At 39.5% G+C, this 17,288-nt stretch overlaps 1 protein-coding gene across 2 annotated transcripts in view; it reads left to right on the top strand.

Annotated features, from left to right (window-relative positions):
* MRPS35 (mitochondrial ribosomal protein S35) overlaps nucleotides 1-17,038 on the top strand; it is a 52,747-nt gene extending 35,709 nt beyond the window's left edge. For both annotated transcript variants that reach the window (XM_061205023.1, XM_061205022.1), the window contains one exon: nucleotides 15,907-17,038. In XM_061205023.1, coding sequence (XP_061061006.1) covers nucleotides 15,907-16,176 — 270 coding nt within the window. In that variant the 3' untranslated portion in view covers nucleotides 16,177-17,038. The remainder of the gene's footprint in view (nucleotides 1-15,906) is intronic.
* The last annotated feature ends 250 nt before the right edge of the window (nucleotides 17,039-17,288 follow it).

Below are 17,288 nucleotides of genomic sequence, written 5' to 3'. Positions count from 1 at the left end.
TTTTTTCTTTCTCAAGATTGTTTTGGCTATTGGGGGTCTTTGGTGTCTCCATACAAACTGTAAAATTTTTTGTTCTAGTTCTGTGAAAAATGCCATTGGTAATTTGATGGGGATTGCATTGAATCTGTAGATTGCTTTGGATAGTATAGTCATTTTCACAATGTTGATTCTTCCATTCCAAGAACACGGTATATCTTTCCATCTGTTTGTATCATCTTTGATTTCTTTTATCAGTGTCTTAAAGTTTTCTGCATACAGGTCTTTTGCTTCCTTAGGTAGGTTTATTCCTAGGTATTTTATTCTTTTTGTTGCAGTGGTAAATGGGAGTGTTTCCTTGATTTCTCTTTCTGATTTTTCATTGTTAGTGTATAGGAGTGCCACCAGAAAACTACTAGAGCTAATCAATGAATTTGGTAAAGTAGCAGGATACAAAATTAACGCACAGAAATCTCTTGCATTCCTATACACTAACAGATTTTTTTTGACTTGACGTGGTAGGCAGTAGGCAGCTGTTCTTGAGCGGGTTGATGATACAGTAAAGTAACACTTCTCATATGTATTTGCCTTCAGGTAAGACTTCATTTTATATCTGATGCTCAGGAGCCTATCATATACTTAAAGGTCATTAAGAAAAATTTCCACCCAGTGGCTGAAGTCATGAACCTTGAAAGTTATACTGTTTTCTTCCCTCCCCCTCTCCCCTGATATCTAATAAGTCACCAGGTCTTTTCAGTTTTAGCTTTTAAATACCTGTTAAAACTATTTTCTCCTCTTTATCCCTAGTGCTACTATCCTGATATGGGTCTTTATCATTTTTTGCCTGAATAACTATAATAGCCTTGATTTTCCTGTCTCATCCATCTTCCAGATTGCTGTTAAAGTAATTATTCTAAAAAGCAAGTCTGCTGTATCATATCCCTTTATAAAATCCTTCAGTGGTTCCCCATTACCTAGCATAAAATCTAAACTACTGAGTATGTCTATTCACAGAAATTTACCACCTCATTACCAGCTACTCAGGAATTGTAGGTTATGTATCCTGTACCATAATGAACATAATGTGTTCTTTCACAACTTTGCATATGCTGTTTTCTTTGCTTATAATCCCTTTTCAAATTGATCAGACTTGCAAATTCATAGGAATCCTTTAATACACCTCAGATGTAACCTGTCTCAGATGTTTCTTCCCATCCTTTTTCCCTTCTCCCTCTGTCAGTTAGCATTCCTTTTATTGCTTTTATGGTAATTGCCTGTATGCATGTCTGCCCAGCTCCATTAGACTGTGAGGTCACTGAGGACAGGACTGTGTATTTCATTCATCTTTATATTCCCAGCATCTAGTACAATGTCTGGCATATCAGCATTCAGTAAATTTTTTAAAAACTGATCTGATTTGAATTGAATTCCTTGACATACTCAGTTAAAAATTTAGCTTTGATAACTAAAAGTATTGGCAGTAGCTTTTTAATCCATTATGGATATTTACTTCTTCCTATTTTTTATGATTTTCAAGTAACTTGAATTTTTTTAATTGGTAAAACTGTTTTTCCTCATCTAGCACAATGCCTTACTTGTAATCATGAGAAGTGGAATATTACTGTGATTCATGTTCTAGGCAAAGGGAGTTATAAATAAGATGGTAGAAGGTGACACATTTGTGTATTTAGTGGAACAGATACTTCTTTGCTTTCTATTAGATTGGAGTTCACTGACCATTTCATGAAGTAGCTATTGTGCTTTTCTTTATATTGAATTCATGCTTTACAAGGAGAAAAAAGAGATAGGGTCAAATTAAGTTATTCTTTTGTTCTTTTTTCCGTGTTTCTATGTTCCTTGGAACACGTTCTACCACTAAGAAGCAGTATGATTTGGGGCAGATTATTTAATTGCTCTGGGCTTCAATTTCCTGATTTGTAAAACAGATAGTGATAGTACTGCCTCATAGGGTTGTTATGAAAGTTAAATGAATTAATATACGTAAGGTGCTTACTCATCCCGTGCCACTTTCCTCACCTTGGCCTTCATTCAGGCCTGAATGTCCTAAGCTCGTTCCTGCCTCCAGCCTTTATGGATGCTCTTTCCTCTACTGAGATCACAGTCTTCATCTGCCCGGTTCCTCCTCAACTCTAGGTTTCCTACTGGATTGGCAGTTCCAGGGCAAGACAGTGCCTGGGACAGTAGTTGTGTAATAAATATGTACTGAGTGAACGAATGAGTGAGTAAATAATTGAGCCAGCTGCGTAGAAAAGAGAACAGGATCATGTGGAATGGAAGGTTCCTTCCTCTAGGGCTGTAGTCAGAGCAGGTTCTCTCATGGTAGTCAGGGAAGAAAAGAGACTGTATATATGTATATTTATTGTATACATACATAAGTTAAATGGTGAAATTGTAAATGTTTAATAGTTAAGTTATTAAAATTGAAGTCTACAAACTAATCAAACTGCCTGAATGGTGATCAATTTGAGCTTACATTGGTATTTTTAATTGCACCCCCAGTAATTTGAATACGTTATTGTTTATGCTTTAAAATTAATACATGTCAACTACACTTCAAAAAAAGACACTCTTAAACAATTGCCCACTTCAATCCTGGGTATAATTTCAGAAGCTATAAAAATTTGGCAGTGAATTACAAGTCAGGGTACGAAATTAGAAATGAAATGTAATCATAGCTGTGCTTTAAAAAAAAAACGAATTTAGAAGGACACGCAGCAAATATCACAAGTATTGATTGATTTTCTTTTCTTCAAATGTCTCAAGTGTCTGGTAATTGTTTATTGCATGCCAGACATTGTATGTAAAAGACCCATAGAAGCTCCAATTGATGTCATCCATCAGAAAGAATTTCCTCTTTTTTCTCTTGGGCACAGAGGGTCAGGGGCTTATCTTTTTAATCCAATCATAACTGAGCTGGAGCAGGGCTGGGTTACAGTTTTTTAAGATTTAGTTCACCTTTGTCTCTTCTCAGGCATTTTGATTGGGAACTTGGTGAGTCCGCTTCCACATCTCAAAGTCTGCTTAAGAGTCACTTGTGCTCTTCAGAAGTTTTGAGCTTAACTTGTTAACTTCTAGCCCTTGCAGCAGAATCTGGAAGATGTCTTGAGAGGCAGATTGGTTGTGTGAAACAGGATTTCCTCCCTCTAGTAGGACTTTGTCTCCTAAACACTATGAGATTATAGGAGATTTGCTCTCCAGAAGCTTGATTCAGCCTCCCCAGCTTCCCATAAGTAGCCCCGGAACTAAAACCAGTCACGTTTGGGGCTCTTCAATTCCAATCTGTCATACAAGCCCTGGGTAACAGCTCAAACCTTGCTCATTTCTCTTTTCCCGAGTAGAGTCCTTCTGTGTGGGCCAAGGGCCAGTCTGATACAGAATTGGAAAATGGCTTCAGGGAAGAAAATGGCTAGGGATTTTCAGAAGGATGCTCCCCATATGCTTGCAGCTTGGAATTCACATTCATCTAGTCCTAATTGATTCTAAAACTCTCTGGTGGGACTTCCCTGGTGGTGCAGTGGTTAAGAATCCACCTGCCAATGCAGGGGACACGGGTTCGAGCCCTGGTCCGGGAAGATCCCACATGCCGTGGGGCAGCTAAGCCCGTGTGTCACAACTACTGAGCCTGCGTGCCACAACTACTGAAGCCCGGGTGCCTAGAGCCCATGCTCCACAACAAGAGAAGCCACCGCAATGAGAAGCCTGTGCACTGCAACGAAGAGTAGCCCCCACTCGCCACAACTAGAGAAAGCCCGTGCGCAGCAACGAAGACCCAACACAACAATCAATCGATCTATATATATATATATATATATATATATATATATATATATAAAACTCTCTGGTATATTGATTACCTGGCTTTTTTCCAGTTGTAGCCAAAGCAGAGGCATCCTGTGACCTGTTACATCCTATTTGAAAGTGGAAGTCATAATGTCAAGTTAAAAGAAAGAAATTTGGGGTTTTTTTTCCCTCAAGGATTTTATATTTATACCTCTTATATGAAAAATATTCTGAAGTGACAAGCATCATATAAAATGTTATTACCTTTTTATCATTACTAGAAAATGATTTTGGAATTGCTTTTTTGTTTTTCTTCATTTTCAGGATATTTTATTAAGGAGACATCTTACAAAGGTTCAGTAACAGAAACAAGTGAGGGTGCAGTTCTCTGGGGTGGTGAGAGTGGGGTGCCATCACACCGCCTATCTGAAGGGGCAGGGGAGGGAGGTGCTGCAGAACCGGAGAGAGAGCTGTATGGATGGGCCACCTGACAGGAACTGGGGCATGCCCTCCATCAGGGAGAGAGTTGGGAAGGACAACCCTGACCTCACTCTCCATCATTCTCTAGGTCTCTTGCTGGTGCCTCCCATTAGCCAAACCGAACCAGGAGCCAGAATTCAAGGGGTCCCTATGAGAGGTCCATTGGGATTGCTTCTTAATATATCATTTAAACCAACAGCTCTTCCATTTAGCTCTGTTCTTTCTTCACTGATAAGCCCCATTTGGATGGCAGCCATCTGTGAAAACTTATGTATTAATGACTAGAAAAGATTTCCCTCAAAAGGTAAATACAGTGATAACAATTACTCTTTATTTTTCCTGCTTGAAAAACAGAAATTCTGAAGATCTTTTTTATTGATACATGTAACATAGGACTTCAAAAAATTAGCTTTCTTTTTCTTGAGACAGGTCTTTATAAGAGGTAAATTCTCTCTGTGTGTGTTTTTGTGTTTTCTACATTTGGTTAGACATAAAAAACCTTCACCCAAAGGAGACTGCTGGAAAACTGGAGATAATTCAGTTATTTTTAAGAACATGCTATTAACTGAGAAAATTAAATCTAATCAGTGATAACATTTTTTTTTTTTTTTAATTTCTTTTTTTTTTTTTTTTTTTTAAACATCTTTATTGAAGTATAATTGCTTTACAATGGTGTGCTAGCTTCTGTTTTACAACAAAGTGAATCAGTTACACATATACATATGTTGCCATATCTCTTCCCTCTTGCATCTCCCTCCCTCCCACCCTCCCTATCCCACCTCTCTAGGTGGTCACAAAGCACCGAGCTGATCTCCCTGTGCTATGCGGCTGCTTCCCACTAGTTATCTATTTTACATTTGGTAGTGTATGTATGTCCATGACACTCTCTCACCCTGTCACATCTCACCCCTCCCCCTCCCCATATCCTCAAGTCCATTCTCTAGTAGGTCTGTGTCTTTATTCCCATCTTGCCACTAGGTTCTTCATGACCTCTTTTTTTTTTTTTTTTTTTTTTTCCCTTAGATTCCATATATATGTGTTAGCATACTGTATTTGTTTTTCTCTTTCTGACTTACTTCACTCTGTATGACAGACTCTAACTCCATCCACCTCATTACAAACACCTCCATTTCATTTCTTTTTATGGCTGAGTAATATTCCATTGTATATATGTGCCACATCGTCTTTATCCATTCATCTGATGATGGACACCTAGGTTGCTTCCATGTCCTGGCTATTGTAAACAGAGCTGCAATGAATATTTTGGTACATGACTCTTTCTGAATTATGGTTTTCTCAGGGTATATGCCCAGTAGTGGGATTGCTGGGTCATATGGTAGTTCTATTTTTAGTTTTTTAAGGAACCTCCATACTGTTCTCCATAGTGGCTGTATCAATTTACATTCCCACCAACAGTGCAAGAGTGTTCCCTTTTCTCCACACCCTCTCCAGCATTTATTGTTTCTAGATTTTTTGATGATGGCCATTCTGACCGGTGTGAGATGATACCTCATTGTAGTTTTGATTTGCATTTCTCTAATGATTAATGATGTTGAGCATTCTTTCATGTGTCTGTTGGCAATCTGTATCTCTTCTTTGGAGAAATGTCTATTTAGGTCTTCTGCCCATTTTTGGATTGGGTTGTTTGTTTTTTTGTTATTGAGCTGCATGAGCTGCTTGTAAATCTTGGAGATTAATCCTTTGTCCGTTGCTTCATTTGCAAATATTTTCTCCCATTCTGAGGGTTGTCTTTTGGTCTTGTTTATGGTTTCCTTTGCTGTGCAAAAGCTTTTAAGTTTCATTAGGTCCCATTTGTTTATTTGTGTTTTTATTTCCATTTCTCTAGGACCTGGGTCAAAAAGGATCTTGCTGTGACTTATGTCATACAGTGTTCTGCCTATGTTTTCCTCTAAGAGTTTGATAGTGTCTGGCCTTACACTTAGGTCTTTAATCCATTTTGAGTTTATTTTTGTGTATGGTGTTAGGGAGTGTTCTAATTTCATACTTTTACATGTACCTGTCCAATTTTCCCAGCACCACTTATTGAAGAGGCTGTCTTTTCTCCACTGTATATGCTTGCCTCCTTTATCAAAGATAAGGTGACCATATGTGCGTGGGCTTATCTCTGGGCTTTCTATCCTGTTCCATTGATCTATATTTCTGTTTTTGTGCCAGTACCAAACTGTCTTGATTACTGTAGCTTTGTAATATAGTCTGAAGTCAGGGAGCCTGATTCCTCCAGCTCCATTTTTCGTTCTCAAGATTGCTTTGGCTATTCGGGGTCTTTTGTGTTTCCATACAAATTGTGAAATTTTTTGTTCTAGTTCTGTGAAAAATGCCAGTGGTAGTTTGATAGGGATTGCATTGAATCTGTAGATTGCTTTGGGTAGCAGAGTCATTTTCACAATGTTTATTCTTCCAATCCAAGAACATGGTATATCTCTCCATCTATTTGTATCATCTTTAATTTCTTTCATCAGTGTCCTATAATTTTCTGCATACAGGTCTTTTGTCTCCTTAGGTAGGTTTATTCCTAGGTATTTTATTCTTTTTGTTGCAATGGTAAACGGGAGTGTTTTCTTAATTTCACTTTCAGATTTTTCATCATTAGTATACAGGAATGCAAGAGATTTCTGTGCATTAATTTTGTATCCTGCTACTTTACCAAATTCATTGATTAGCTCTAGTAGTTTTCTGGTAGCATCTTTTGGATTCTCTATGTATAGTATCATGTCATCTGCAAACAGTGACAGCTTTACTTCTTCTTTTCCGATTTGGATTCCTTTTATTTCTTTTTCGTCTCTGATTGCTGTGGCTAACACTTCCAAAACTATGTTGAATAATAGTGGTGAGAGTGAGCAACCTTGTCTTGTTCCTGATCTTAGTGGAAATGGTTTCAGTTTTTCACCATTGAGGACAATGTTGGCTGTGGGTTTGTCATATACGGCCTTTATTATGTTGAGGAAAGTTCCCTCGATGCCTACTTTCTGCAGGACTTTTATCATAAATGGGTGTTGAATTTTGTCGAAAGCTTTCTCTGCATCTATTGAGATGATCATATGGTTTTTCTCCTTCAATTTGTTAATATGATGTATCACGTTGATTGATTTGCATATATTGAAGAATCCTTGCATTCCTGGGATAAACCCCACTTGACTGTGATGTATGATCCTTTTAATGTGCTGTTGGATTCTGTTTGCTAGTATTTTGTTGAGGATTTTTGCATCTATGTTCATCAGTGATATTGGCCTGTAGTTTTCTTTCTTTGTGACATCTTTGCCTGGTTTTGGTATCAGGGTGATGGTGGCCTCGTAGAATGAGTTGGGGAGTGTTCCTCCCTCTGCAATATTTTGGAAGAGTTTGAGAAGGATAGGTGTTAGCTCTTCTCTAAATGTTTGATAGAATTTGCCTGTGAAGCCATCTGGTCCTGGGCTTTTGTGTGTTGGAAGATTTTTAATCACAGTTTCAATTTCAGTGCTTGTGATTGGTCTGTTCATATTTTCTATTTCTTCCTGGTTCAGTCTCGGCAGGTTGTGCATTTCTAAGAATCTGTCCATTTCTTCCGGGTTGTCCATTTTATTAGCATAGAGTTGCTTGTAGTAATCTCTTATGATCGTTTGTATTTCTGCAGTGTCAGTGGTTACTTCTCCTTTTTCATTTCTAATTCTATTAATTTGAGTCTTCTCCTTTTTTCTCTTGATGAGTCTGGCTAATGGTTTATCAATTTGGTTTATCTTCTCAAAGAACCAGCTTTTAGTTTCATTGATTTTTGCTATTGTTTCCTTCATTTCTTTTTCATTTATTTCTGATCTGATCTTTATGATTTCTTTCCTTCTGCTAGCTTTGGGGTTTTTTTGTTCTTCTTTCTCTAATTGCTTTAGGTGCAAGGTTAGGTTGTTTATTCGAGATGTTTCCTGTTTCTTGATGTAGGCTTGTATTGCTATAAACTTCCCTCTTAGAACTGCTTTTGCTGCATCCCATAGGTTTTGGATCGTCGTGTCTCCATTGTCATTTGTTTCTAGGTATTTTTTGATTTCCCCTTTGATTTCTTCAGTGATCACTTCGTTATTAAGTAGTGTATTGTGTAGCCTCCATGTGTTTGTATTTTTTACAGATCTTTTCCTGTAATTGATATCTAGTCTCATAGCGTTGTGGTCGGAAAAGATACTTGATACGATTTCAATTTTTTTAAATTTACCAAGGCTTGATTTGTGACCCAAGATATGATCTATCCTGGAGAATGTTCCATGAGCACTTGAGAAAAATGTGTATTCTGTTGTTTTTGGGTGGAATGTCCTATAAATATCAATTAAGTCCATCTTGTTTAATGTATCATTTAAAGCTTGTGTTTCCTTATTTATTTTCATTTTGGATGATCTGTCCATTGGTGAAAGTGGGGTGTTAAAGTCCCCTACTATGATTGTGTTACTGTCGATTTCCCCTTTTATGGCTGTTAGTATTTGCCTTATGTATTGAGGTGCTCCTATGTTGGGTGCATAAATATTTACAATTGTTATACCTTCCTCTTGGATCGATCCCTTGATCATTATATAGTGTCCGTCTTTGTCTCTTGTAATTGTCTTTATTTTAAAGTCTATTTTGTCTGATATGAGAATTGCTACTCCAGCTTTCTTTTGACTTCCATTTGCATGGAATATCTTTTTCCATCCCCTCACTTTCAGTCTGTATGTGTCTCTAGGTCTGAAGTGGGTCTCTTGTAGACAGCATATATATGGGTCTTGTTTTTGTATCCATTCAGCCAGTCTGTGTCTTTTGGTGGGAGCATTTAATCCATTTACATTTAAGGTAATTATCGATATGTATGTTCCTATTCCCATTTTCTTAAATGTTTTGGGTTTGTTATTGTAGGTGTTTTCCTTCTCTTGTGTTTCTTGCCTAGAGAAGTTCCTTTAGCATTTGTTGTAAAGCTGGTTTGGTGGTGCTGAACTCTCTCAGCTTTTGCTTGTCTGTAAAGGTTTTAATTTCTCCATCAAATCTGAATGAGATCCTTGCTGGGTAGAGTAATCTTGGTTGTAGGTTTTTCTCCTTCATCACTTTAAGTATATCCTGCCACTCCCTTCTGGCTTGCAGCGTTTCTGCTGAAAGATCAGCTGTTAACCTTATGGGGATGCCCTTGTGTGTTATCTGTTGTTTTTCCCTTGCTGCTTTTAATATGTTTTCTTTATATTTAATTTTTGATAGTTTGATTAATATGTGTCTTGGTGTGTTTCTCCTTGGATTTATCCTGTATGGGACTCTCTGTGCTTCCAGGACTTGATTAACTATTTCCTTTCCCATATTAGGGAAGTTTTCAACTATAATCTCTTCAAATATTTTCTCAGTCCCTTTCTTTTTCTCTTCTTCTTCTGGGCCCCCTATAATTCGAATGTTGGTGCGTTTAATGTTGTCCCAGAGGTCTCTGAGACTGTCCTCAGTTCTTTTCATTCCTTTTTCTTTATTCTGGTCTGCAGTAGTTATTTCCACCATTTTATCTTCCAGGTCACTTATCCGTTCTTCTGCCTCAGTTATTCTGCTATTGATCCCATCTAGAGTATTTTTAATTTCATTTATTGTGCTTGTCATCGTTTCTTGGTTCCTCTTTAGTTCTTCTACGTCCTTGTTAAATGTTTCTTGCATTTTGTCTATTCTATTTCCAAGACTTTGGATCATCCTTACTATCATTATTCTGAATTCTTTTTCAGGTAGACTACCTATTTCCTCTTCATTTGTTAGGTCTGGTGTGTTTTGACCCTGCTCCTTCATCTGCTGTGTGTTTTTCTGTCTTCTCATTTTGCTTATCTTACTGTGTTTGGGGTCTCCTTTTCACAGGCTGCAGGTTCGTAGTTCCCGTTGTTTTTGGTATCTGTCCCCAGTGGCTAAGGTTGGTTCAGTGGGTTGTGTAGGTTTCCTGGTGGAGGGAACTAGTGCCTGTGTTCTGGTGGATGAGGCTGGATCTTGTCTTTCTGGTGGGTTCGTCCACGTCTGGTGGTGTGTTTTGGGGTGTCTGTGGCCTTATTATGATTTTAGGCAGCCTCTCTGTTAATGGATGGGGCTGTGTTCCTCTCTTGCTAGTTGTTTGGCATGGGGTGTCCAGCACTGTAGCTTGCTGGTCGTTGAGTGAAGCTGGGTCTTGATGTTGAGATGGAGATCTGTGAGAGATTTTCACCGTTTGGTATTACGTGGAGCTGGGAGGTCTCTTGTGGACCAGTGTCCTGAAGTTGGCTCTCCCACCTCAGAGGCACAGCCCTGATGCCTGGCTGGAGCACCAAGAGCCTTTCATCCACACGGCTCAGAATAAAAGGGAGAAAAAATGGAAAGAAAGAAAAAAAGAGGATAAAATAAAATAAAATAAAGCAATTATAATAAAAAATAAGAAAAAAAATTATTAAGAGTAAATTTATTAAGAAAAAAAATTTTTTTAATTTTTAAAAATAGATTTATTAATTTTTTATACTAAAAATAAAATTATTTAGAAAAAATTTATTAAGAAAAAAAATTTTTTAATTTTTTAAAATAAAAAATATGAAAAAACTTATTAAAAATTTTTTTAAAAATAGAAAATAAGGAAAAAATTATTAAGAAAACATTTATTAGGGAAAAAAAAAATTTTTAAGCCAAAAAAAAAAAAAAAAAACGGACGGACCTAACCCTAGGACTAACGGTGAGAGCAAAGCTATACAGACAAAATCTCACCCAGAAGCATACACATCTACACTCACAAAAAAAAGGAAAAGGGGAAAAGTTAATATATCCTGCTCCCAAAGTCCATCTCCTAAATTTGGGATGATTCGTTGTCTATTCAGGTATTCAACAGATGCAGGCACATCAAGTTGTTTGTGGGGCTTTAATCCGCTGCTTCTGAGGCTGCTGGGAGAGATTTCCCTTTCTCTTCTTTGTTCGTACAGCTCCCGGGGTTCAGCTTTGGATTTGGACCCGCCTCTGCATGTAGGTCCCCTGAGGGCGTCTGTTCCCCGCCCAGACAGAACGGGGTTAAAGGAGCAGCCGATTCGGGGGCTCTGGCTCAGTCAGGCCGGGGGGAGGGAGCGGTACGGAGGAGGCGGGGCGAGCCTGCGGCGGCAGAAGCCGGCGTGACGTTGCAGCAGCCTGAGGCGCGCCGTGCGCTCTCCCGGGGGAAGTTGTCCCCGGATTACGGGAGCCTGGCCCTGGCGGGCTGCACAGGCTCCCGGGAGGGGCGGTGTGGAGAATGACCTGTGCTTGCCCATAGGCTGTTTGGTGGCGGCAGCAGCAGCCTTAGCGTCTCATGCCCGTCTCTGGGGTCCGCGCTGATAGCCGCGGCTCGCGCCCATCTCTGGAGTTCGTTTAAGTGGCGCTCTGAATCCCCTCTCCTTGCACGCCGCGAAACAAAGAGGCAAGAAAAAGTCTCCTGCCTCTTCGGCAGCTGCAGACTTTTTCTCGTGCACCCTCCCGGCTAGTTGTGGTGCGCTAGACCCTTCAGGCTGTGTTCACGCAGCCAACCCCAGTCCTCTCCCTGGGATCCGACCGAAGCCCGCGCCTCAGCTCCCAGCCCCCGCCCGCCCCGGCGGGTGAGCAGACAAGCCTCTAGGGCTGGTGAGTGCTGCTCGGCGCCGAGCCTCTGTGCGGGAATCTCTCCGTTTTTCCCTCTGCGTCCCTGTTGCTGTGGGATCCGCGCTGATAGCCGCGGCTCGCGCCCGTCTCTGGAGCTCGTTTAGGCGGCGCTCTGAATCCCCTCTCCTTGCGCGCCGCGAAACAAAGAGGCAAGAAAAATTCTCTTGCCTCTTTGGCAGCTGCAGTCTTTTTCCCGGACTCCCTCCCGGCTAGCACCGAAGCCCGAGCCCCAGCTCCCAGGCCCCGCCCGCCCCGGCGGCCGAGCAGACAAGCCTCTCGGGCTGGTGAGTGCTGGTCGGCACCGCTCCTCTGTGCGGGAATCTCCGCTTTGCCCTCCGCACCACTGTGGCTGCGCTCTCCTCCGTGGCTCTGAAGCTTCCCCCCTCTGCTACCCGCAGTCTCTGCCCACGAAGGGGCTTCCTAGTGTGTGGAAACCTTTCCTCCTTCACAGCTCCCTCCCACTGGTGCAGGTCCCGTCCCTATTCTTTTGTCTCTGTTATTTCTTTTTTCTTTTGCCCTACCCAAGTACGTGGGGATTTTCTTGCCTTTTGGGAGGTCTGACGTCTTCTGCCAGCGTTCAGTGGGTGTTCTGTAGGAGCAGTTCCACGTGTAGATGTATTTCTCATGTATCTGTGGGGAGGAAGGTGATCTCCGCGTCTTACTCTTCCGCCATCTTGCCCCTGCCCCGCAGTGATAACATTTATCAAGAAGACAAGAAGTGATAAGCATCATGAAAAATACCACCTTTCTATCAGTGATAAATAAAGACCTTTTGTTTCTGTATTTTTTTAATCTACATTTGATAAATATCAGTCATATGATTTTGTGAGTGGGAATAATGATGGCAAAACATTTGGACACTTCTTGTGTTTATATTTACCTTTAAAGTTTCGCTTTACTGCTTGATGGTGGTAGTGGTGCCCTTGCCATGGGAACATAGATTTTGGAGGTGTGCCAGCAAGGGTTTGAATCCTACTCTTCTTTATTCTTCTTCTTAATAAGTTGTGATATTAGTAGTAGATGGTTATTTAGTGTTTACTGTGAGCCAGGTACTCTAAGTATGTAGCTATTCCTTACTTCTTTTAATCCTCAGAACAGTTCTGGGGAGTCAGTTCTTATAGAAATGCAAGCCTATCACAGTAGTAAGTGATGAAGGTAGGATTTAAAAACTCAGTTCTATAAAACACCAAAGCCCGTGGTAAATACTGTGCCATACCCCTCCCTGTGTGACCTTGAGGGAATCACAGATATAAAGCCCTCTACCTGTAATTCTGAAATGAAAAAAGCTTTGGAAATTGCTAGTCTTTTCATAACTTATTTGGTAGCAAAATGAACTCTGAATGGATGAGAAGCTATTTATAGCCTTTGTTAATCCCATTTAGTGTGAATATTCATACATGTTGCTAGAAAAGTAGTAATATATTTGATTAGGGGGTGCTGCCGTAGACCTCCTCTGGAGATGTTACAAAATTTACTGTGTGCGTGCTGCATTAACTTTACAAGTTAAAATACAAAAATTCTGAAATCTGAAACATTCCCAGGTGACTGTGCCCCTCTATTTAACTTCTGTAATACTTAGTTTTCTTATCGGTAGAGATGTCAAGATCTAACCCAGTATGTCTTAATATGAATTATATTAATTAATATATACATGTAAGTATTAAAGTACCTGGTATATAGTAAGTATTCAGTTTGGGGGATTGTTACTATTATTATCTTGGAATTTATATTTAGTTGTGCAGAGTTTGGATCCTAAAGCTAGAATATGTGGAAAACTAGAGTTTTGTTTAGCTTGTAGCTGAAGCCCAGCACTGCATTGTATCTGTACAGGATTAGTAGGAAGCCATGCCCTTCACAGAATATAAGTGACTTTCCCTTACCAAGGACTATTTAGAACAGCAGTAAGTATAAATGTACACTATCCTGTAGTTTAGGATTTCCTAACCTTTTTCATGTCACTGCACACACAGAAAAATTCTCTACTGAGATAAATAAAGGAGGAGGATGCTTATGGCTGCCCCTGCTACACCAGGCTCACGTGGCACCTGAGTGCTCAGGGAATCAATGTCATGGCATACCTATGAACACACCTTGGCAAACCAATGTAGAATTGTATATGCCACATATAAGGGGAAGATTAAGAATTGTTGAAAATTGTTAGTGGATTTACTTTGGTTATCTCCTCTGATTAAGCATTTATTTCAAGTCAGTTAAAATCCAGAAACACCTAGGTGAAACATAATTTTTTGAACAGTTAAGTCTCTTAATTCTTGTCTTCTAACAGTTCAGAATGAGATGGAGTGACTGTTTTACTTAATGCTTTATAAAATGTGTTTGTTGACCTCTTAAATTAAGTTTATTTCACTTGTAAGTTAGAATTATGAAGAAACTATGACATTGTCTTGAACATTTAAAGCATTGGCAAGAGTGGATAGGCCGGTGATATATTTAATTTTGGACATTTTTTTTTTAAGGGGCTGACATTTATTCCTTCCTCATATATTACAGTAAAAATTAGGTATGGTGGGGTAATTTTGTCAGTTATTTTTTTAAAATGTACAAATTCAGAGTTTGGCTGTTAGGAGTTATTTGCAACAGGGCTCTGGGGGCGGGGCACAACAGGAAGTTATTTCATATTATCCCTGCCCCTCTGCCAAGCGAAAGCCTCCCTACCAGCTAAAAAGAGGGTGCAGAGCACATTCTCAAGCAGATAAGATGTTTCTAGAACGTAGGTTGGAACATTGTCCTCCGCCACAAATTCAGCATAGCGAGGCGGGGCAGACGTAGAGGAGCTGCGAGTACAGAGACCCACTTGGGCTCAGGAGTCTGGGATCTGAGGAAACACCCTACATCTGCTTGTTTCTCTTAGAGGAAAGAGTACACAGTTTAAAGGATTAAAGGAGGGTTTCTTCTTCTTGTGGGTCTCTGTGGTGGAGGAGCTTCTTTCCTGGGCTTTAGTGATCCGAATGGGGTTTGCTGAGTCGGTGGCATCCCCAGTGGCTTGTTTGCCTTTGGTGGGGCTCCTCTTTATCCTTTGAGGGGCAAATTTCTAGTGCTTTTCTCTTTTCGTGAGCTTTTGGAGCGGGAGTGGGGATGGGAGGGTGGCATGGCTGGAAACTGTTTGCCTCCTTCTTGGTGCTCACTTGGCTCTGAGGAGCCTTGGCGCTCTGTCTGCTCACGCTGTGGTCTGTTTCAAGAGGAGTTTTCAGAGTTAAAATATTATTTCTGACAGCCTTACAAATCTGCCTCACTTTTAATACTTTAAAAACTTTATAATTTGGAAGGGTTTACCACCTTCAAAAGTTGTAAGACTAGTGGATCATTCCATAATAGCCTGTGGCTCAGAATATTGTTATGTGTTAATTTGGAAAGAATGTGGCTGCTATTCAGCACTTCTCTGAACCAGGGCATATTACATGTTAGCTGTGTTGCTTGATTTTTTTCACAGTGTTACATCTTCATTTAAATCATAAATCTGAATTATATTAATCTAAAACCTACCAGTGTTCCCTAAAATAACATGGTAATAATTTTTGTAAGAAAAAGTAAGTAGTAATGAACATTGTTTCCATTATAGGAACAGAAAATAAAGATAATAAGACAAAATTCCAGAATATATCAAGTCATTATGACTAAAAATCACACGAACTTTATGTTTTAAATTTATTGTAATAATTGGTCTTCCCTGTCATTCCCAGAGGCATGTTACAGAGATAAATACAGTCTCCTTTCAACTCTCATATTTGGAACCTCAGAAATTTGAAATGTTTGATGTGTTAGAGTTTCGGGAGTGGAAAGTTGCAGGGAGTGAGTTTTCTGCATCTTTCGGGAAGCAGTGTTGCTGTGTAAGTGCAATTCGCAGGGCAGATAAAGTGTAAATTTTGTGGGTAGAATTAGTGAGTGGTAACGAGGCGCTCATGTGACGGCGTGTGCAGCCCGAAGCTGCTGGTGCAGGCGGACAGCAGTGCTAGATACGGGAGGTCAGGCAAGGCGTACGCACAGAGTGTGGACCAGACTTTGAGTCATAATTTTCAGAATTCAGAACTTGTTTTTTCCTTTCAGAAAACTGAAGAATGGGAGAAAAAGAAGACTGAAGCAGACATGGAAGAGTATGTATGGAAAGACAGCTCCTCAGAAAAAAACATCCTGGAAACCCTTCTCCAAATTAAAGCTGCTGAGAAAAATCTGGAATTAAGTAAAGAAGAGCTCCTTGGTACTAAAGAAGTTGAAGAGTACAGAAAGTCTGTTGTTAGTCTTAAGAATGAGGGGGACAATGAAAATACCCTTTCTCAGTACAAAGAATCAGTGAAGAGACTGTTAAATTTGACATGAATTATATAGAAAAATTGCCTTGATTTATTAATTTTATGATATATATGTAATCATTATCTAATTTGATATACAGTTGAAGATGTTAAAAAACCATTGTTTTATTACATCAGAGTTAAAATTATTCCTTTCATCCTAATGAACAAAGGCAGTGATTATTCAAAAGTTTTCTTACTTATGCACTGGGGCAATCATACTAATTCGATCTCTGTGATGTCTTCTGGTTCTAAAGTGTTTGGATTTTATTTCTACCATAACAACTTTAGTGTTCATATATATACAATGTTGTTGTTTTGTCACCTGCTCCATTTCTTTCCCTACCAATTAGTACTTACGGGTTGCTTTTGAATAATGATTTTGGTTATTTGGGAAGCTAGGCCCAGAACCCAGTCCCCTGACTGAAGTTGAGTGTTTTGTCTGCATAACTGCTGTCTGCCTAGTGAGTTTTTTGCACGTGCTGATTCTGATTAGAAACAGGTCCTTGGCAGTATTTTCTAACCTAAAAAGTTTGTTCCATTCCTCTATCTTGGGGTCACTTTATGTTGATTCAGTTCTGTTTAGCATCCTGCTTTCCATTTTCTTTGGTTCATTTCTCCAACCCCAAGCTTGCAGAAGAGTGGAAATGGAGATTAGCTGGTATTCATCTCTCTGGATGCCCCTGCTAGAACTTCCACATCTCAGGAAAGAGATGAGGTATAAAGACCCTGAATTTAATTGGAGTAAATGACAAAATGACTGCCCTAAGAAACATTTCATTCAATTTAGCTGTCAATTCGGTACTTTTAAGTATATCTGTAAGTCATTTCTTACCACTTAAAGTTGTCGACAAGTGATTAATTTAAAATTGAAATAAAGGAATTATGGAGGCTGTTATTTGCCTAAAACTTATTTTGCTTGACAGAATTTGAGAACATAAAATGCCGAAAGGAATTTCAGAACGATTGCTCAAAAGATTTATATAAATTGAAGATATGATTTAGTATTAGCAAGGCCAAGAGTCCGTAGGTTATAAAGGACAACAATAGGGCCTTGAGTTCCATCCATTCCACTGGATGGAAATAGCGGATAAAAAACAAAGTAGATACAACTGAATTTCTAGATCAGGTTTAAAGCAT

This window comes from Eubalaena glacialis, chromosome 11 (assembly GCF_028564815.1).
Source record: "Eubalaena glacialis isolate mEubGla1 chromosome 11, mEubGla1.1.hap2.+ XY, whole genome shotgun sequence".
NCBI lineage: Eukaryota > Metazoa > Chordata > Mammalia > Artiodactyla > Balaenidae > Eubalaena > Eubalaena glacialis.
Note: the sequence above shows the minus strand (reverse complement) of the source record. Positions and strands in the feature narration are given on the sequence as shown.